This window comes from Pelophylax lessonae, assembly GCF_965119305.1.
Source record: "Pelophylax lessonae genome assembly, chromosome: 2".
NCBI classification, from domain to species: domain Eukaryota; kingdom Metazoa; phylum Chordata; class Amphibia; order Anura; family Ranidae; genus Pelophylax; species Pelophylax lessonae.
Genome location: NC_138769.1, coordinates 739,302,760 through 739,324,871, shown reverse-complemented (window position 1 = coordinate 739,324,871; position 22,112 = coordinate 739,302,760). Strand labels below are relative to the sequence as shown.

Genomic DNA, 22,112 nt, shown 5'->3' with positions numbered 1-22,112 from the left:
CCACTGATACCAATGATGGGACACTATTCCTCCCACTGACACCAATGATGGGACACTATTCCTCCCACTGATACCAATGATGGGGCACTATTCCTCCCACTGATACCAATGATGGGGCACTATTCCTCCCACTGACACCAATGATGGGACACTATTCCTCCCACTGACACCAATGATGGGGCACTATTCCTCCCACTGACACCAATGATGGGGCACTATTCCTCCCACTGACACCAATGATGGGGCACTATTCCTCCCACTGACACCAATGATGGGGCACTATTCCTCCCACTGACACCAATGATGGGGCACTATTCCTCCCACTGATACCAATGATGGGGCACTATTCCTCCCACTGATACCAATGATGGGGCAATATTCCTCCCACTGATACCAATGATGGGCATTATTCCTCCCACTGATACCAATAATGGGGCACTATTCCTCCCACTGATACCAATGATGGGACACTATTCCTCCCACTGACACCAATGATGGGGCACTATTCCTCCCACTGACACCAATGATGGGGCAATATTCCTCCCACTGACACCAATGATGGGGCACTATTCCTCCCACTGACACCAATGATGGGACACTATTCCTCCCACTGACACCAATGATGGAACACTATTCCTCCCACTGACACCAATGATGGGTCACTATTTATCCCACTGACACCAATGATGGGTCACTATTCCCTCCAATCACACCAACTCCTGACCCATTTTGAAGTCTAAAAGGAAAGTAAACTGGCCATTTGTTTGGAAAGTTTGCAGACCCCGGAAAGTTTGGAGACCCCGGATATAAAGGTCCCTCTTTACTCCGATAATTATTTTTTCTCTCTGATATTTCACTTCAAATGAGAAATAAAAGAATATTCTGCAGGTGCGACTCCTGGACAGTGCAGGGCAGAGCCGGTGCAGGGTCATCCTGGAATGAATGGGAGGGGGGTAATGAGACGGTTAGCGGGTGTCAGAGCCCCGGGACGGAGGTTATTGATCCCTTCCCCCTATTATCCATTCATGGCAGAGGGGACACAATGAGCTGCACAGGAGATGCTTGATGGCCGCAGCACCTTTCAGGCAGCTGGGGTCACTCAACCAAGATTCCTTCCAATGAGCGGCACAGGGGGGCGTGGCGTGACCACTGGCTTTAGGCGACGCCCACCTCTGATTAACCCTACAGGGGCAGGGATGGAGTGCTGCTATTAACCCCTTCCCTGCTGGTGACACCGCTGCAGAACACCTCCTCCTCTCCATAACAAAGAGGGAGGTGTGCCTAAGTCCTGTCCCAGGTGACAACGCTTACTGTGACTATGGAGGGGAAACACTGTCACCCTAAAACAGGACTACAGAACACCACCTCCTCTCCATAAGAGGGAGGTGTAATGTAGTTCTGTCCTAGGATGACAATGTTCACTGTGACTATGGGGGGGAAACACTGTCACCTCAGGACAGGACTACAGAACACCTCCTCCTCTCCATACCAAGAGGGAAGTGTACTGTAGTCCTGTCCTAGGATGACAACACTCACTGTGATTATGGAGGTTAAACATTGTCATCCTAGGACATGACTACAAAACACCTCCTCCTCTCCATAACAAAGAGGGAGGTGTGCTGTAGTCCTGCCCTATAATTCTTGCTGTGGCTGTGAAGCAAAGCATACTGGCCGCAGCATATATATATATACCCAGCTGCTGCCTTTGCAGCAAAAGGGCTGTACAAATACAATACACTTTTTATACAGTAGAATTTAGAGTATATATATATATATATATATATATATATATATATATATATATATATATATATATAATTATTATTTTTTATCTCACAAAAGTAAGTACACCCCTCACATTTCTATAAATATTTTATTCTATCTTTTCATGTGACAACACTGAAGAAATGACACTTTGCTACAATGTAAAGTAGTGAGTGTACAGCTTGTATAACAGTGTAAATTTGCTGTCCCCTCAAAATAACTCAACACACAGCCATTAATGTCTAAACCGCTGGCAACAAAAGTGAGTACACCCCTAAGTGACAATGTACAAATTGGGCCCAATCAGCCATTTTCTCTCCCCGGTGTCATGTGACTCGTTAGTGTTACAAGGTCTCAGGTGTGAATGGGGAGCAGGTGTGTTAAATTTGGTGTTATCGCTCTCACTCTCTCATACTGGTCACTGGAAGTTCAACATGGCACCTCATGGCAAAGAACTCTCTGAGGATCTGAAAAAAGAATTGTTGCTCTACATAAAGATGGCCTAGGCTATAAGAAGATTGCCAAGACCCTGAAACTGAGCTGCAGCACGGTGGCCAAGACCATACAGCGGTTTAACAGGACAGGTTCCACTCAGAACAGGCCTCGCCATGGTCGACCAAAGAAGTTGAGTGCACGTGCTCAGCGTCATATCCAGAGGTTGTCTTTGGGAAATAGACCAATAGAGTGCTGCCAGCATTGCTGCAGAGGTTGAAGGGGTGGGGGGGGGGGGTCAGCCTGTCAGTGCTCAGACCATACGCCGCACACTGCATCAAATTGGTCTGCATGGCTGTCGTCCCAGAAGGAAGCCTCTTCTAAAGATGATGCACAAGAAAGCCTGCAAACAGTTTGCTGAAGACAAGCAGACTAAGGACATGGAATACTGGAACCATCTCCTGTGCTCTGATGAGACCAAGATAAACTTATTTGGTTCAGATGGTGTCAGGCGTGTGTGGGGGCAACCAGGTGAGGAGTACAAAGACAAGTGTGTCTTCCTACAGTCAAGCATGGTGGTGGGAGTGTCATGGTCTGGGGCTGCATGAGTGCTGCCGACACTGGGGAGCTACAGTTCATTGAGGGAACCATGAATGCCAACATGTACTGTGACATACTGAAGCAGAGTATGATCCCCTCCCTTCGGAGACTGGGCTGCAGGGCTGTATGCCAACATAACGACCCCAAACACCTCCAAGACGACCACTGCCTTGCTAAAGAAGCTGAGGGTAAAGGTGATGGACTGGCCAAGCATGTCTCCAGACCTAAACCCTATTGAGCATCTGTGGGGCATCCTCAAACGGAAGGTGGAGGAGCGCAAGGTCTCTAACATCCACCAGCTCTGTGATGTCATCATGGAGGAGGGGAAGAGGACTCCAGTGGCAACCTGTGAAGCTCTGGTGAACTCCATGCCCAAGAGGGTTAAGGCAGTGCTGGAAAATAATGGTGGCCACACAAAATATTGACACTTTGGGCCCAATTTGGACATTTTCACTTAGGGGTGTACTCACTTTTGTTGCCAGCGGTTTAGACATTAACCGCTTGCCGACCAGCCATCATAGTTTTACTCTGGCAGGCTGGCTCTGTCCCACGAAACAACGTAACTGTACCTAGCAGGGGGCGTGCACCGATTGGCCACAGGGGGAGCCAATCAGAGGCTCCAACGGGCACACGCGATGGCTCCCCGTGGAGACAGAACGGCGGTCTGTTGTTGTAAACAGGGCAGATCGCTGTTCTGTCAGTAATGAACACAGGGATCCTCTTATTTAGGAACACAGATCTCTGTGTTCATGCAGCAAGCCCATCCCCCTCACAGTTAGAAAACAACCCCTAATTAGATTAGAATAGATTTAACCCCTTGATCGCCCCATGGTGTTAACCCCTTCCCTGCCAGTGTCATTAGTACAGTGACAATGCATATTTTTAGCACTGATTACTGTAGTAATGTCACTGGTCCCCCCCCATAAGTATCAAAAATGTCAGTTAGAGGTCCGATCTGTCCGCCGCAATGTCGCAGTCCCGCTAAAAATTGCTGATCGCCGCCATTACTAGTAAAAATTTAATAAATAAATAAAAAAGACATAAATCTTTCCCCTAGTTGTCGACGCGATAACTTTTGCGCAAACCAATCAATATACGCTTGTTTGGATTTTTTTTTTACCACAAATTTGTAGCAGAAAACAAAATTGGCCTGAAATGATGAAAAAAAATGTGATTTTTAAATTTTTTTTTATTGGGAATGTTTTATAGCAGAAAGTGAAAAATATTGTGTTTTTTTTTTTTTTTTTGCAGAATTGTCGCTCTTTTTTTGTTTACAGCGCAAAAAAAATTAAAAAAAATATAAAAAAAAAAATATCGCACAGGTGATCAAATACCACCAAAAGAAAGCTCTATTTGTGGGGAAAAAGGACAATTTTATTTGGGTACAGCGTCGCAAGAACGTACAATTGTCAGTTAAAGTAACGCAGTGCCGAATAGCAAAACATGGCCTGGTCACTGAGGGGGAAAATCCTTCCGGTCCAGAAGTGGTTGATAAATGTTTGGTTGTTGGATAAAGCACTGGGTTGGTGGACCCGGTGTTCTTGTGGTTTCGGTGTTCTAGACTCCCGAGTCTTTGAGGGCAGCAAGACCTTGCTAATCCACCTAGAGCGAAGTTGGATATTTGGCTCACTCATCTGGAGCGTACATGTTCCCAAGCGCAGGAGACATTGTGGTTGTGATATTATACTTGTAGCGGGTGCCAATTCAGGTGACACCACACCCCCCCGCACATCCTGCCATGCCACCGCTGGCATTAAAGCACCGAGATTGTGAGAGCTGTGGGGGTATTTCTTCCCCCTCCTTCTCCTCCCTGCGCTGCTTGATACAGTCAGCCGCCCACTCTGCTCCCTCCAGTTTCCTCATTGACCAATCCTAGAGGAGGACAGCAGGAGAAAAAAATTCTGGAATGGGAGAGACACCAGGGAGTTGCCTGGGAGCGACCATGAGGCAAGGGAAAAGACTGGATGAAGGAGTCCTAGAGGAGGACAGCAGGAGCCAAGAATTCTGGGACATGTAGTCCCGAAGCCAGGCAGCCCCATGTGATTTCCATGGTGGTAGGCTACACACCCCAGCATGCCCAGAGGAGGAGAACGGGAGAGGCACCAGGGGGTTGCCTGGGAGCGACCACGAGGCAAGGGAAAAGACTGGACGCAGGAGGGTGACCAATCCTAGAGGAGGACAGCAGGAGCAAAGGATTCTGGGACATGTAGTCCCGAAGCCAGGCAGCCCCATGTGATTTCCATGGGGGTAGGCTACACACCCCAGCATGCCCAGAGGAGGAGAACGGGAGAGGCACCAGGGGGTTGCCTGGGAGCGACCACGAGGCAAGGGAAAAGACCAGACGCAGGAGGAAGGTGACCAATCCTAGAGGAGGACAGCAGGAGCAAAGGATCCTGGGACATGTACTCCCGAAGCCAGGCGGCCACATGTGAATTCCCTGGGGACAGACTACATTACCCCAGCATGCCCAGAGGAGGAGAATGGGAGGGACACCAGGGGGTTGCCTGGGAGCAACCATAAGGCAAGGGAAAAGACCGGACACGGGAGGAGGGTGACTAATCTTAGAGGAAAGCAGGCGCAAAGAATTCTAGGACGCGTAGTTAGAAAGCCAGATGGCCCCATGTGAATTCCCTGGGGGCAGACTACATTACCCCAGCATGCCCAGAGGAGGAGAATGGGAGAGACACCAGGGGGTTGCCTGGGAGCGACCACGAGGCAAGGGAAAAGACCAGACGCAGGAGGAAGGTGACCAATCCTAGAGGAGGACAGCAGGAGCCAAGAATTCTGGGACATGTAGTCCCGAAGCCAGGAGGCCCCATGTGAATTCCCTGGGGACAGACTACATTACCCCAGCATGCCCAGAGGAGGAGAATGGGAGGGACACCAGGGGGTTGCCTGGGAGCGATCACGAGGCAAGGGAAAAGACAGGATGTAGGAGGAGGGTGACCAATTCTAGTGGAGGACAGCAGGAGCAAAGGATCCTGGGACATGTACTCCCGAAGCCAGGCGGCCACGTGAATTCCCTGGGGACAGACTACATTACCCCAGCATGCCCAGAGGAGGAGAATGGGAGGGACACCAGGGGGTTGCCTGGGAGCAACCATGAGGCAAGGGAAAAGACCGGACACGGGAGGAGGGTGACTAATCCTAGAGGAAAGCAGGCGCAAAGAATTCTGGGACACGTAGTCACAAAGACAGGTGGCCCCATGTGAATTCCCTGGGTACAGACTACATACCCCAGCATGTCCAGAGGAGGAGAACGGGAGAGACACCAGGGGGGTTGCCTGGGAGCTGGAGGAGAGACCACGAGGCAAGGGAAAAGAACGGACGCAGGGGGGGGGGTGCTGCTCCTCAAAATTACTACTTCCCCACTAACAGCTCCGCAGTCAGACACAGACCCATTGCCTCAGGCACCCTATCAGCTGTGTGGGTGCTCGTACAGACATCGCTGGCCACTCCAGTTGCCAGGTAGCCAGTCAGCCTCCCCAGCACCCACATGTACTTACCTGAACCCCATCTCTTTCCAGCGATGTCCACGAGTTCCTCGGCCATCCGGGACTCTCCCTCCTGATTGGCTGAGACACAGTAGCGGCGCCAGTGGCTCCGTCAGCCAATCTGGAGAGAGAGGGGGCGGGGCCAAACAGCAGCTCTGTGTCTGAATGGACACACGGAGCTGCAGCTCGGCTCAGGTGCCCCCATAGCAAGCTGCTTGTTGTAGGGGCACCCAACTCAAGGGAGGGGCCAGGAGCAGCAAAGAGGGACCCGAGAAGAGGAGGATCAAGGCTGCTCTGTGCAAAACCAACTGCAGAGGAGGTAAGTATAACACGTTTTTTATTTAAAAAAAAAAACAAAAAGAAGCGACTTTACAATCACTTTAACTCACTTCATTAAGGCCTGTATGGGGACCCCTGTTGCATGAGTTGTTTCATCTTCCTAAAAGGATTACCATTTGCCAGGACATACTGGGCCCTGCTAAAGAGCTAGCTGAAGATTCAAGGCTTTATCTTCAAGGACTACTGAGTATTCCCCACGTGACCGCACATCGGAGATGTCAAAAAGGTAGTTAGCTGCCAAATTAAAAAAAAAAAAAAAAGACACTATGTAGTATAACTTATTATTACAGAGGGGTTGGCAGGATTTGGGATCAGTGGCTTTACGACCACCTTAAAGTAGAGAAAAAAAAAATACTATCCAATTAAAATTTCTCCATTGTTACGTTCGTAAATTGCCCCAACAGTTTTAGATCAATAACTACAAACTGCCTCCTTCTCCCCCTCTATAAAATCATGGAAATGAGGAACGTACTGGAGATCCTCCATCCTTCTTCAATAAGCGTGTTTAGTATTTTCTAAGCGACGTCAGAAAAGGAAATAACGGGATTTGTATAGATCTTTATATTCATCTCCTCGGGCGGAATCTTCACACCTTGGTGCTCCTGTGACAGTATTGACTTGTCCTGGCCAGGGGGGGACGTGGAGAGAGGCGACACTTGCGTGGAGGTCGTCTCTCTTCGCCACGGTCCTTTTCTCCTTAGTTCTGCTCCGGTGACCGCCGGCCAAAGTCAACAACCTTCACAGTCCGGGGATGGGCCATTGTCCTCCCCTCTCAGCCGCTGGACACAGTATCAGGAACATGAAAGCTAAACAAACATCAGGCTGTAGAAAGCCTCTTAAGGAGACAACCTTGAAGGGAGGACTTGGAGGTATTGAGTTTGTCACGGCGCCTTGTCAAACCTTTGTGCCACACACGAACTTGGCGCATGGTGGGGGGGGGGTCCAGGCTGTGCTGCCCCGTAGAGCGGATATCCCACCTATTGTCTGCCGGGGGCCTTAATCCTGTGTTGTCCCAAGTCATTTGCCTCCTTTTTGTCACTTATGAACTTACGACTTGAAGGAAAACATCAAAAGTCACCGGTGCTTTGCCGAGAAATTGGATTTCTTTCAGAACAAATGGATTGAGTTTGGTCAGGAGGGACGGCAAACACTTCCAGGAGGGGCACTTGTAAGCTTTGGCAGAAGGGATGGCTGATCACCCTGGGAACCTCAAATCTTTTTAAAGGGGAACTCCCTCTGAGCACGGCTTCTAAACGAACCTCATAATGTATAAAATGCATGGTGCACCTAACCTCTTGTTTTACCATACAGGCACCGAACATGCAAATATTTAGACTAAGAGGAGAGTTTATAACAAAGACAACATTGGATTCACCGATCATAGCCTGCTTTCTCGCCAAACGCCCTTTTGGAAAATTTGTCACAAAAATTCCACCCAGAGCACTGTCTGCATTGACAATGTATGGGTCTAGTCCCACTAGCCAACGTATTGTGGGATAAAGAGACTATCACCTTGTCCATTCAAGGCTTTATTGTCCACCCCCCCACTCACCTAGCCTGCGCCCTCCCAACCCGGTGTGAGCTCTAATTGATGGGGTGACCTCCTTACATTGCATGGTTTCCTGCCTGGCGAGTAGCCGCTACGCCAGTGGTGGTCAACTTTTTGATATTGGGGCCCACAAGTGTGGGCCTCGGCATCACCAAAGGGCTGCACATTAAATTCAGTGAATTTTCTGTGTCAGAGACAGCAGCAGACACACTAAAGGATTTAGTCAGAGACTGTGGACCTCACAAAAGGTGGCGGTCAGAGGCTGTGGACCTCACAAAGGTGGCGGTCAGAGGCTGTGGACCTCACAAAGGTGGCGGTCAGAGGCTGTGGACCTCACAAAAGGTGGCGGTCAGAGGCTGTGGACCTCACAAAGGTGGCGGTCAGAGGCTGTGGACCTCACAAAGGTGGCGGTCAGAGACTGTGGACCTCACAAAGGTGGTGGTCAGACACTGTGGACCTCACCGAGGTGGCGGTCAGAGACTGTGGACCTCACCGAGGTGGCGGTCAGAGACTGTGGACTTCACAGAGGTGGCGGTCAGAGGCTGTGGACCTCACAGAGGTGGCGGTCAGAGGCTGTGGACCTCACAGAGGTGGCGGTCAGAGGCTGTGGACCTCACAGAGGTGGCGGTCAGAGGCTGTGGACCTCACACAGGTGGCGGTCAGAGGCTGTGGACCTCACAGAGGAGGTGGTCAGAGACTGCTGTGAGCTCCTTTAGTGACAAGGACTAATGTGATTGGTTCTTTGCAATCTAAAAAAAAGTACTTGCAATGTAAAAATACAGGAATAGATAAAAGGACATCAAAGCTGATCCTTGAAGAAGCAGGATGTCATGAATTATAGTGTCAGTAATATCATGGACAGGGGTCCTTATCAAATAAGAGAGACGGGAAACTGGAGTGTATCCGACACTGTGTGGAGATCCAGGGGTCACACAGAGGCATTCAGGTTACACTGAAGTCAAAAGAAGCTTTGGGGTCACTAAACGTCAGGTGATGCTGTAAAGTGATGGAGGTAGTTCTGGGGTTACTTGGTAACACACAATGCTCTGCGGTGATAATCACAGGTCACTGGGTGAGACACAAAAGTACGGAGCTCACTAGGGACATAGAAGTTAATGAAAAAACAAAGAGTGCGGGGGTCACTGGAGAAGCTGGAAACACATGGCATCACTGGAGACAGAGGGCATCCCTGGAGAAATAAGGTGCCACTGGAGACACAGGAGAGTCACAAGGCAACACTGGAGTCACAAGGCGCCACTGGAGACACAGGAGTCACAAGGCGCCACTGGAGACACAGGAGTCACAAGGCGCCACTGGAGACACAGGAGTCACAAGGCGCCACTGGAGACACAGGAGTCACAAGGCGCCACTAGAGACACAGGAGTCACAAGGCGCCACTGGAGACACAGGAGTCACAAGGCGCCACTGGAGACACAGGAGTCACAAGGCGCCACTGGAGACACAGGAGTCACAAGGCGCCACTGGAAACACAAGGCGATGCTGAAGACACAGGAATGACAAGGGTCACTGGAGACACAGGAATGACAAGGGTCACTGGAGACACAGGAATGACAAGGGTAACTGGAGACACAGGAGTCACAAGGTGCCACTGGAGACACAGGAGTCACAAGGTGCCACTGGAGACACAGGAGTCACAAGGTGCCACTGGAGACACAGGAGTCACAAGGTGCCACTGGAGACACAGGAGTCACAAGGCGCCACTGGAGACACAGGAGTCACAAGGCGCCACTGGAGATACAAGGTGCCACTAGAGACACAAGGCGCCACTAGAGACACAGGAATGACAAGGGTCACTGGAGACACAGGAGTCACAAGGGTCACTGGAGACACAGGAGTCACAAGGGTCACTTAAGACACAAGAGTCACAAGGCGTCACTGGAGACACAGGAGTCACAAGGCGTCACTGGAGACACAGGAGTCACAAGGCGTCACTGGAGACACAGGAGAGTCACAAGGCATCACTGGAGACAAAGGAGAGTCACAAGGCGTGACTGGGGACACAGGAGTCACAAGGCGTGACTGGGGACACAGGAGTCACAAGGCGTGAATGGGGACACAGGAGTCACAAGGCGTGAATGGGGACACAGGAGTCACAAGGCGTGAATGGGGACACAGGAGTCACAAGGCGTGAATGGGGACACAGGAGTCACAAGGCGTGAATGGGGACATGGGGTCGAAGCTTATCCACAGCAGGGAGCTGGAGCTGAAGGGGGACGCATGCGGGAAGGATGGGAACTCGGGGGCTCTGAAAAACCCAGGGAGGGGCCCCACGTGCCCCCCAACATGCCACCAGTGAAAGGGGGGACACTACATACTGCACCATGGAAACTGGGTGGGCACCACTCTAGGCAGACCACCGCACTTGGAATGGGGGTGCTGCAGGCCAGAGGTACGCTGCGACTTGGGCCGTGGCCAGGTCTGAGCATCCTTGCGAGACGTTTAACTCGCAGGCAAGCCCCCGTCCTGTGAGGCTATGCCGCGGCCGACCTAGCGCGGAGCTGAGACTGGGGGGACCGTAAGGATCTAGAATATCCAGAGCTTCGCCCAGTCCGGCAGTTGATTGTAGTTCTTACAGGAACAGAAAATAATAAGAGGAAAAAAAATCAGTTTAAAAAAAAAAAATGCCAGGACCAGGGATCCCAGCAAGGAACTAGGTCCTTTACTCCTGACTAGGCCAAAAAAAACGGAGTGCCTGTAGCAGAAGGTGGGAGTATACCTCCTAGTACTGCCCATAGGCATAGTCAAGCTTTTTCCTGCCTAGTGTCCCACTCCTGTAGGGGGCAGCATAACCCAATGGTCAAGAAGATTTGAAGCTGTGTCCGTCAATAAATGAAAGAGAAGAAATCAATTATGTCTAAAAAAGTAGAAGGTAGAAGAGTGAGTAGGCAACCAAGAGCAAGATGGACCGAGAACATGGTCAAAGCTATCGAAAAATTGGTGAAACCTGGACCTGGGATGATCTGGAGAAACCTGGACCTGGCATGATCTGGAGAAACCTGGACCTGGCATGATCTGGAGAAACCTGGACCTGGGATGATCTGGAGAAACCTGGACCTGGCATGATCTGGAGAAACCTGGACCTGGGATGATCTGGAGAAACCTGGACCTGGGATGATCTGGAGAAGGTCAAACTGTATAGCTTCTAGATGTCAGCTCCAGCTCACACGCAGTTGAAACATCTGATCCAAAGAAACCCAGAAGCCCTCATAGTACAAATACTAACCTTGCAATGAAAGCATCTCAGTGACCTATGAAGAGGTTCCCATAATACACTTTGGAAAGGGGGGGGGGGAGGTGCATACACACCAGGATCAGGAACAGGGTTTTAACTGAGCCCATCTACCCACACATTGTACATTCGCCCTACAATTTTGCTATTTGCCCTGCCCAAGACTTTGCTTCCTCGGTTCCCAACCTGCAGCCCTTTGGCACTTTTTGTGAGCCCCTCAAGGTCCATGCAGACAGTAAACTACATTTCCCTATTGCTCTATTACAGAAATAATTTCTAGCGGGTTTCATGCAATATGTTTGCAGTCTCTGACCATCTCCTGTGCTAGCTCGATTCTATTCCTACTTTGTGAGTATAAAATGATTATGTGCTTTTAATAAATGGTTTTGGTGGTAATTTACTAGGCGTTTGCACCCTCTTTTGTAGGTTTCTGCATCTCCTGTAGTATGTCTGCAGGCTCTGACCGTCTCCTGTCGTACGTCTGCAATCTCTGACCGTCTCCTGTAGCATGTCCGCAGTCTCTGACCATCTCCTGTACCATGTCTGCTGCATCTGACCGTCTCCTGTACCATGTCTGCAGTCTCTGACCATCTCCTGTATCATGTCTGAAATCTCTGACCATCTCCTGTACCACGTCTGCAGTCTCTGACCGTCTCCTGTGTCACGTCTGCAGTCTCTGACCGTCTCCTGTGTCACGTCTGCAGTCTCTGACCATCTCCTGTGTCACGTCTGCAGTCTCTGACCGTCTCCTGTGTCACGTCTGCAGTCTCTGACCATCTACTGCAGGGCTCAACAAATCCCAGGCGCCAGGTCGCAATTGCGACTAGAAATTGCGGCCTGGCGCCGGACTTTTTGTCAGCCCATTCACTGTTGGCACCAGGCATGAGCATAGCATGCCAGAGCACAGGCGATGCCAGCGATTAGCCGCAACACACGCCAATCGCTGGTAATCTTCCATCAAGTTCCTCCTCCTTCGACCCTATTGGTCATCTCCATAGACGGCATTGAGGCGCGCATCCGCGGTAACAGCATGGGATGCCTGGAGATCGGACTGAAGGCACAGTGTGCCCGCACTAAGCACATAGCGGCACGGCTATAGATAAGAGCCCGGAGTTACTGAGGAGGGTGAAGGTAACCGAGGAGGATCGGGGACTCCACACACACTACAACTCCCAGCATGCTGTGCGTGTGCTCGGGAAATGGAAACACTGCACACGATGAACGCTGAAATCAGACTTCAGGGAGCCCTTCTATTGGGCGATGTGTTTATATTGATATTTCTAGGCAGACATGGACAGAGATTGCTACAACATACAAGAAGTATGTACAATCAGGTAGATTGGTGGTCATACATGCATTGATCTTATCTGATTGATCAGAACGATTAAATCTGAAAATAACTGAATAGGCATAACCCCCCCCCCCCATAGATTTAGGCCCTCCTTTACAATACCGTACACCTGGGCAGGGCCGCGTTTACCTGCATAGGTGTCCCATGTCTCCCCGTGCCATTGATGTCTATTGGGGCACAACAGCTGCACAGACACTTTGCCCTATCGCCCTGCCCCCACCTTACTGCACTGTCCCTGGCTAGTCACATGCATCTGGTAGCCAGGTGACGGACAGGCTGTGGTGCCGCCTTTCTGCCTTGGGCCTGTGTCCTACGAGGGATGATCTGCCTGCTTTCCCCGGCATTTGGTTTGTGGTTGGGGGCTGGAAGTGCTGTGCTTGACATTCCTTTCACTGGGATGTGCAAATTATATCACCCAACGTCCAGGACATGCAGTTCCGGGCGCCAGGCAGGTGTTTTTTTTTTTTTTTTAATTTAGCCCTGCTGCAGGCAAGCAGCGATCTGACACTTCTGATAGGGGGCACGTCCACCTGCCGCCATGGCTGTTCTGTCATTAAAAGTAAAGCTTTGAAAAAAAAAAAAATAATAAAAACTGGCTTCTAACTTTTTTAGCTGGCTCCTAGATCCAAAGCAAATTTGTCAAGCCCTGGGCTACTGTACCATGTCTGCAGTCTCTGACCATCTCCTGTACCATGTCTGCAGTCTCTGACCATCTCCTGTACCATGTCTGCAGTCTCTGACCATCTCCTGTATCATGACTGCAGTCTCTGACCATCTCCTGTTGTATGTCTGCAGTCTCTGACCATCTCCTGTAGGATGTCTGCAGTCTCTGACCATCTCCTGTAGGATGTCTGCAGTCTCTGACCATCTCCTGTACCATGTCTGCAGTCTCTGACCATCTCCTGTACCATGTCTGCAGTCTCTGACCATCTCCTGTATCATGACTGCAGTCTCTGACCATCTCCTGTACCATGTCTGCAGTCTCTGACCATCTCCTGTACCATGTCTGCAGTCTCTGACCATCTCCTGTAGGATGTCTGCAGTCTCTGACCATCTCCTGTATCATGACTGCAGTCTCTGACCATCTCCTGTAGGATGTCTGCAGTCTCTGACCATCTCCTGTAGGATGTCTGCAGTCTCTGACCATCTCCTGTAGGATGTCTGCAGTCTCTGACCATCTCCTGTAGGATGTCTGCAGTCTCTGACCATCTCCTGTAGGATGTCTGCAGTCTCTGACCATCTCCTGTATCGTGTCTGCAGTCTCTGACAATCTCCTGTATCATATCTGCAGTCTCTGACCGTCTCCTGTATCATGTCTGCAGTCTCTGACCATCTCCTGTATCATGTCTGCAGTCTCTGACCATCTCCTGTATCATGTCTGCAGTCTCTGACCATCTCCTGTATCATGTCTGCAGTCTCTGACCATCACCTGTATCATGTCTGCAGTCTCTGACCATCACCTGTATCATGTCTGCAGTCTCTGACCGTCTCCTGTATCATGTCTGCAGTCACTGACCATCTCCTATATCATGTCTGCAGTCTCTGACCATCTCCTTTATCATGTCTGCAGTCTCTGACCATCTCCTTTATCATGTCTGCAGTCTCTGACCGTCTCCTGTACCATGTCTGCAGTCTCTGACCATCTCCTGTCTGGTCTATTGACTATATTTTCTCATGTCTCTGACACTGAATATGCACTGAATTTTACGTGCGGCCCTTGGATGATGTCGGGGGCCACACTTGAGACCTCCTTTATTAAAAAGATGTCCACCACTGCTTTACTTCCTTGTTACAAAGATAGACAACATAGGTGTTGGTGGAGAGCAGGACACCAGGATAAGCCAATGGCAGGATAAGAGTCTATATTTCAGCAGAAGCTCTCTGTCCACAAGGTGGAGGAGGGGGTGGGGCCCTGGGAGTCGTCTAAGGGAAATAAAAAGCAAATAAAAGGATGAGAGAGTGTCACAAGACCAGAATGGGTCCAGTAGAAGTTTATTCTAGAAAAAAGCCAATGCGTTTCAGGGTTCCACACTCCCCTTCATCAGGGGCTGGAATGCTAGCGGTGGATTCCCAGAGATACTGGAGTATGTAATATAAAGCAGATAGTGTATTAGTGATTTGGGTCACCAGAGTGACAACCAGTTACGTAGTCTGTCAGTATGTCATAAGGCCAAGCTCAACAAAAAAAAAAATGTAAAGATGCCTTGTATTTTCCAAAACCATAGACGTGCAGCTAACTCAGCCGAAGGCAAAAAAAACTTGCACACCAGGGCATAGTGAGGGCCATATCAGGGCACAGTGAGGGCCATATCAGGGCATAGTGAGGGCCATATCAGGGCATAGTGAGGGCCATATCAGGGCATAGTGAGGGCCATGAATCGGGATCGTCAGATGGTGAAGTCCATACTTCCTTCAGAGGATTCCTGGTCAAGGACTAGACGATCCTCAGTCTCCATCCTCTCAAAGCAGCCAAAGCTACCTCTACGGTACACAAGATATCAAACAACCCACAGCACAAACCCCTGCATCAGGAGACTACATTTCCCATGATGCACCATTCTCAGCCTCCCATCCCTGCATCCCTCTCCTATTCACTTGCTGATGTTCTAGAGAAAAAGAGAAGGCTCTTCACCCAAGAACAATGTTCTTGCCATAGTTAAAAACAAAAGTTCTGCCCTATCACATGACCTAAAGCCCAGCCAAGCATCACATGTTCTCTGGCAACCAAAAACATTGTGGGTAGTTATTATTAGAGACTGCAAAGTGTTCACTTTTTTTACATGGAGCCAGCCTGGTAGATGATAAATAAGCAATATAATACAGAAATGTTGTCTTAGTGAAAAGTCTGTCCATGTACAGTATAGGATGCACGCAATACTTGGTTGGGGCTCCTTTTGCATTATTACTGCATCAATGCAGTGTGGCATGGAGGCGATCAGCCTGTGGCATGGAGGCGATCAGCCTGTGGCATGGAGGCAATCAGCCTGTGGCATGGAGGCAATCAGCCTGTGGCATGGAGGCAATCAGCCTGTGGCATGGAGGCAATCAGCCTGTGGCATGGAGGCAATCAGCCTGTGGCATGGAGGCAATCAGCCTGTGGCATGGAGGCAATCAGCCTGTGGCATGGAGGCAATCAGCCTGTGGCATGGAGGCAATCAGCCTGTGGCACTGCTGAGGTGTTATGGAAGCCCAGGTTGCTTTGATAGCGGCCTTCAGCTCATCTGTATTGTTGGGTTTGGCGCCTCTCATCTTCCTCTTGACAATACCCCACAGATTCTCTATGGGGTTTAGGTCAGGCCAGTTTGCTGGCCAATCAAGCACAGTGATCCCATGATCATGTGACCAGGTATTGGTAGGTTTGGCAGTGTGGGCGGTGCCAAGTCCTGCTGGAAAATGAAATCAGCATCTCCATAAAGCTGGTCAGCAGAGGGAAGCATGAAGTGCTCTAGAATTTCCTGCTAGAGGGCTGCGCTGACTTTGGACTTGATAAAACACAGTGGACCAACACCAGCAGATGACACGGCTCCCCAAATCATCACTGACTGTGGAAAATGTTGCATTTCATTTGGAAATTAAGGTCCCAGAGTCTGGAGGAGGAGTGGAGTGGCACAGAATCCAAAGTTGCATGAGGTCCAGTGTGAAGTCTCCATAGTCCGCAACCACAGGTGCTCCTCGCAAGATTTCTGACTGAGAAGTGAAAAGAATGATCAGAAGAGTTGTCCATGAGCCAAGGACCACTTGTGGAGAGCTTCAGAAAGACCTGGAATTAGCGGGTACAATAAGTAATGCAGTCACCCGCCATGGCCTGTGTGCACCCTCACCACACAAGACTCCATTGCTGAAGAAAAAGCATGTTGAAGTGCGTTTAGACAAGCCTTTGAAATCCTGAGAGAACATATTATGGTCAGATGAGACCAAAATTGAACTCTTTGGATGCCATAATACACCCCATGTTTGGAGGTCACATGGCACATCACCCCAATAACACCCCCATACCTACAGTGAGGTTTGGAGGTGGGAACATCATGGTGGGGGTGGGGCTGTTTTTCAGCATACGGTACTGACAAACTTCATATCATTGAAGGAAGATGAATGGAAAAATGTACCAAGACATTCCTGATAAAAATCTGCTGCCATCTACCAGGATGATGAAGATGAGACGAGGGAGGACATTCCACCAAGACAATCATCCCAAACACAAAGCCAAGGAACTCTCAATTGGTTTTAAAGAAAGAAAATAAAGCTGCTAGAATGGCCCAGCCAATCACCTGACTTGAATCCAATAGACAATCTATGGAAAGAACTAAAGATCGGAGTTCATAGAAGAGACCCACGGAACCTTCAAGATTTGAAGACTGTTTGTGTGCCGAAATCACACCAGAGCAACGCATGCGACTCGTTTCTCCATACAGGAGGCGTCTTGAAGCCGTCATTACCGACAAAGGATTTTCTACCAAGTATTAAATAAATTTCAGTTACCGTGTTCAATACTTTTTTGCTGTTCCCTCAGAATAACACACAGCCATTAATGTCTAAACTGCTGGCAACAAAAGTGAGTACACCCCTAAGTGAAATGTCCAAATTGGGCCCAAAGTGTTAATATTTTTTGTGGCCACCATTATTTTCCAGCACTGCCTTAACCCTCTTGGGCATGGAGTTCACCAGAGCTTCACAGGTTGTCACCGGAGTCCTCTTCCCCTCCTCCATGATGACATCACAGAGCTGGTGGATGTTAGAGACCTTGCGCTCCTCCACCTTCTGTTTGAGGATCTCCCACAGACGCTCAATAGGGTTTAGGTCTGGAGACATGCTTGGCCAGTCCATCACCTTTACCCTCAGCTTCTTTAGCAAGGCAGTGGTCATCTTGGAGGTGTTTGGGGTCGTTATCATGTTGGAATACTGCCCTGTGGCCCAGTCTCTGAAGGGAGGGGATCATGCTCTGCTTCAGTATGTCACAGTACATGTTGGCATTCATGGTTCCCTCAATGAACTGTAGCTCCCCAGTGCCGGCAGCACCAGACCATGACACTCCCACCACTATGCTTGACTGTAGGAAGACACACTTGTCTTTGTACTCCTCACCTGGTTGCCGCCACACACGCCTGACTCCATCTGACCCAAATAAGTTTATCTTGGTCTCATCAGAGCACAGGACATGGTTCCAGTAATCCATGTCCTTAGTCTGCTTGTCTTCAGCAAACTGTTTGCAGGCTTTCTTGTGCATCATCTTTAGAAGAGGCTTCCTTCTGGGATGACAGCCATGCAGACCAATTTGATGCAGTGTGCGGCGTATGGTCTGAGCACTGACAGGCTGACCCCCCACCCCTTCAACCTCTGTAGCAATGCTGGCAGCAGTCATACGTCTATTTCCCAAAGACAACCTCTGGATATGATGCTGAGCACGTGCACTCAACTTCCTTGGTGGACCATGGTGAGGCCTGTTCTGAGTGGTACCTGTCCTGTTAAACTGCTGTATGGTCTTGGCCACCATCCTGCAGCTCAGTTTCAGGGTCTTGGCAATCTTCTTATAGCCTAGGCCATCTTAATGTAGAGCAACCATTCTTTTTTTCAGATCCTCAGAGAGTTCTTTGCCATGAGGTGCCATGTTGAACTTCCAGTGACCAGTATGAGAGAGTGAGAGCGATAACACCAAATTTAACACACCTGCTCCCCATTCACACCTGAGACCTTCTAACACTAACGATTCACATGACACCGGGGAGGGAAAATGGCTAATTGGGCCCAATTTGGACATTCGGGGTGTACTCACTTTTGTTGCCAGCGGTTTAGACATTAATGGCTGTGTGTTGAGTTATTTTGAGGGGACAGCAAATTTACACTGTTATACAAGCTGTACACTCACTACTTTACATTGTAGCAAAGTGTCATTTCTTCAGTGTTGTCACATGAAAAGATAGAATAAAATATTTACAAAAATGTGAGGGGTGTACTTACTTTTGTGAGAGAGTGTGTGTGTGTATATATATATTTTTATTATTATTATAATAATATATATACACACACACACACACACACACACACACACACACACACATATATATATATATATATATACACACACACACACACACACACACACTTAAAAATATATATATATAAAATTTAAAAAAGAGCTACGTTCAAATGTTAGCGTAGCGGGCCGTGGCAGAATCGCCGCGATTCTGCCCGCGATCCGGAAATCATTGCAAATCATGGGACGCCTGTGTGTTGCCATTGATTTGCAATGGTACCCCAAACGCCGTGCGATGTTGCCGTGATTTCTGCCTGCCGAATCGCGGTAACATCGCGCAAACAAAATCGCGGGTCGCATGACGCCCCCAAGAAGCTCTTGTACCTTTTTTGGGCGTCATGCGACCCACGATTTTGTTTACGCGATGTTACCGCTATTCGGCAGGCGGAAATCGTGGCAACATCGCACAGCGTTTGGGGTGCCATTGCAAATCAACGGCAACGCACAGGTGTCCCGCAATTTGCAATGATTTTCGGATTGCGGGCAGAATCGCGGTGATTCTGCCGCGGTCCGCTACGCTAACATGTGAACGTAGCCTTAGTGCGGCATGTGGGCATTAAAGCCCGCCCCCTTTTTCCTGCCACACACATGTGATAAACGCAGGCAGCAACAGGTTAGGTGAAGTCATATACAGGTCAAGGTCACATCTTTGATCTACTTATATAACAGAAAGTAAATACTATGTAACATAACATTTTTACATTGTAGTTACTCAATGACACTTGTAGATTATCTGTAAGTGTCATTTTATACCGGAGCTGCTGCATTTGAGCAGTGTAACACAAAGCAATGACCGGCTGTCATTTTGACAGCTGGCAGTAGTGGCATCAAAAAGGAGAGGATGAGTTGGTCATAACCGATACGTCCCAAAAAGGTGAATTATTATTTTAGGACGTATCTCTTATGTTCAAGCTGAAATAACGGAATGTTTGAGGAGCTTTACGGGCCGCTGCCATGATTAACAAAAAGCCTTAGGAGTCCCTGTACCTCGTACCTCTGATTTCTTGACATCGCTGCCACCATGAGGGGGGTCCAGCCCAGTTTGTGCCGAGCGTTGGGGTCCACCTTCTCCCGCAGTAACCTGAAACGTGAAGCTTCTGGTTAGAACCAATCAGCTAGAAGGTCGTCTTCTCTTTGCTTTTGCTGTGGGCCGATTTACAAACCACAGAGAGAGATAAGAAGGTGGCTGCAGACAACAGCCCAGCACTATCACCCCCTGGTGGAGTATAATGGTGGGGCAGACAAGAAATGCCCCCCCCCCCCGGTACTCACCCACTGTGCCCCTCTATAAGGGTCAGAGGAGTGGATTTTCTGGCTAATGAAGGTCATGGCGGAACGTTCTAGTATCTGCTCTCAGATGGGACTTTTAGTTATTAGAGGTTACATTGAGAACACTAGGGGGCAGTACAGAGCCTGCTGGCGTTGTATTCAGTTCTATGACAAGATTCATCCTCTATACCAAAACCCAAAGTAACGGGAATGTTCTGCCGTGGTTGGTACCCGTCTCTGCCCCCTGCTGGGTCTGTACATCCCTAGACTTGGACAGGAAAGGAGGACATGATTTATGCCGGGGGTTCTCAACCTTTGTATGACAAGGGCCCGGCCCTGTAAGCTCTCCCAAAACCCTCCAACACCCAACGGAAAAAATAGGGAGAATTAGTGTCCTGTAAGGGGCTTTACAAGGGGACTATGGGAGGCTGAAAGGTGTAGACGAGACTTTTGCAGGTTGGGGGCACTCTGGGGAGATGGAGGTTTTGCAGTGGACTGGGGGGCACTGTGGGAAGTTAATGGACATTGTGGGACACTGTTAGCGGACACAGGCATTATGATGGGGGGGGGGGCTGGAGGCTCTACAACAGGTTGGTCGACACTGTGGGATGTTGGGGGGGGGGGGGGCTACTGAGGAATGTTGGAGGCTCTCAGGGGGCTGAGAGCACTTTGGGGCATTGATGGGCAGCAGGGTGGGGGGCATTGTAGGAGTTTTGAGGACACTGTGAGGAGCTGAGCGGCACTGTCGGGTGTTGGGGGGCCCTGTTAGAGGACAGAGCCACTATGGGGAGGTGGAGGCCTTGGAAGCACTGTGCAATGCTGGGGGGGCTCTCACAGGGCCTGGGGGCACTGCGGGAGGTTAATGGCCACTGTAGGACACTGGAACTATGGAGGGGGGGGGGGTGGAGGCTCTGCAGAAGGCTGAGTGGCACTGTAGGAGTTTTTTTTGGGGGGGGGGGCAGTTGGGAGCATTGCAGGGTCTGGACAGCACTGGTAAATTCTGAAAGGTACTGTGGAATGTTGGAGGCTCTTGGGGGGGTCTGATGTTGGGGGGGGGGGACACTGTAGGAAGGTGAAGACTCTCAGGGGGAGGGGGTGCTGTAGGAAAAAGAAAACTCTCAGGGGGGGGGGGGGGCACTGTAGGAAGTTGGGGACACTAAGAGGGGCTGAGGGACACTATAGGATGTTTGGGGACACTGAGAAGGGCTGAGGGACTCTATAGGAGGTTTGGGGACATTGAGAGGGGGCTGAGGGACACTATAGGAGGTTTGGGGACATTGAGAGGGGGCTGAGGGACACTATAGGAGGTTCGGGGACACTGAGAGGGGCTGAGGGACACTATAGGAGGTTTGGGGACACAGAGGGGCTGAGGGACACTATAGGGTTGGGGACACTGAGAGGGGCTGAGGGACTCTATAGGAGGTTTGGGGACATTGAGAGGGGGCTGAGGGACACTATAGGAGGTTTGGGGACATTGAGAGGGGGCTGAGGGACACTATAGGAGGTTCGGGGACACTGAGAGGGGCTGAGGGACACTATAGGAGGTTTGGGGACACAGAGGGGCTGGGGGACACTATAGGGGGCTGTGGTGCACTATAGGTGATTAGGGGGATCTGCAGCTGGCTGGAGGCTCTTCGGGAGCTGGCGGGGGCCACAGTGGAGGCAGCATATATATCCTACCCCCCCCCCCCTCGGTCATGTGATGGTCTGTACTTATGGATTGATATACAATATCTCCCTGTGATGTCATAGAACAGCCCCCAGTGATGGAAAGCTGAAGGGGGCCCCGGGAACATGGAGAGGCCCTGCAGTGCCCCCCGGTGGTGGAGATCTGCTGATCTATGTACATAGGGAAGAGATGATCACCGCTCACCTGTCCACATCCTGGAAGTTGCTGGTCCGTGCCGCCTCCAGCAGCTGCTCACCTGGGGACAGAAATCTCAGTTACACATCCAGACAGCCAGGAAACGGGGGAGCCCCTCCCTTTACTACGGACCTGAAAATGCGTGCTGCTGCTGCTGCTATGCTGATCC

General features: G+C 50.0%; 1 protein-coding gene across 1 annotated transcript in view; it reads right to left on the bottom strand.

Moving 5' to 3' along the window:
* Positions 1-22,112, bottom strand: part of CLPB (ClpB family mitochondrial disaggregase) — a 229,011-nt gene that overhangs the window by 165,384 nt on the left and 41,515 nt on the right. Inside the window, exons 2-3 of the mRNA XM_082244581.1 lie at positions 21,953-22,004; positions 19,805-19,891 (exon numbers count right to left, since the gene is read on the bottom strand). Coding sequence (XP_082100707.1) covers positions 19,805-19,891; positions 21,953-22,004 — 139 coding nt within the window. The remainder of the gene's footprint in view (positions 1-19,804; positions 19,892-21,952; positions 22,005-22,112) is intronic.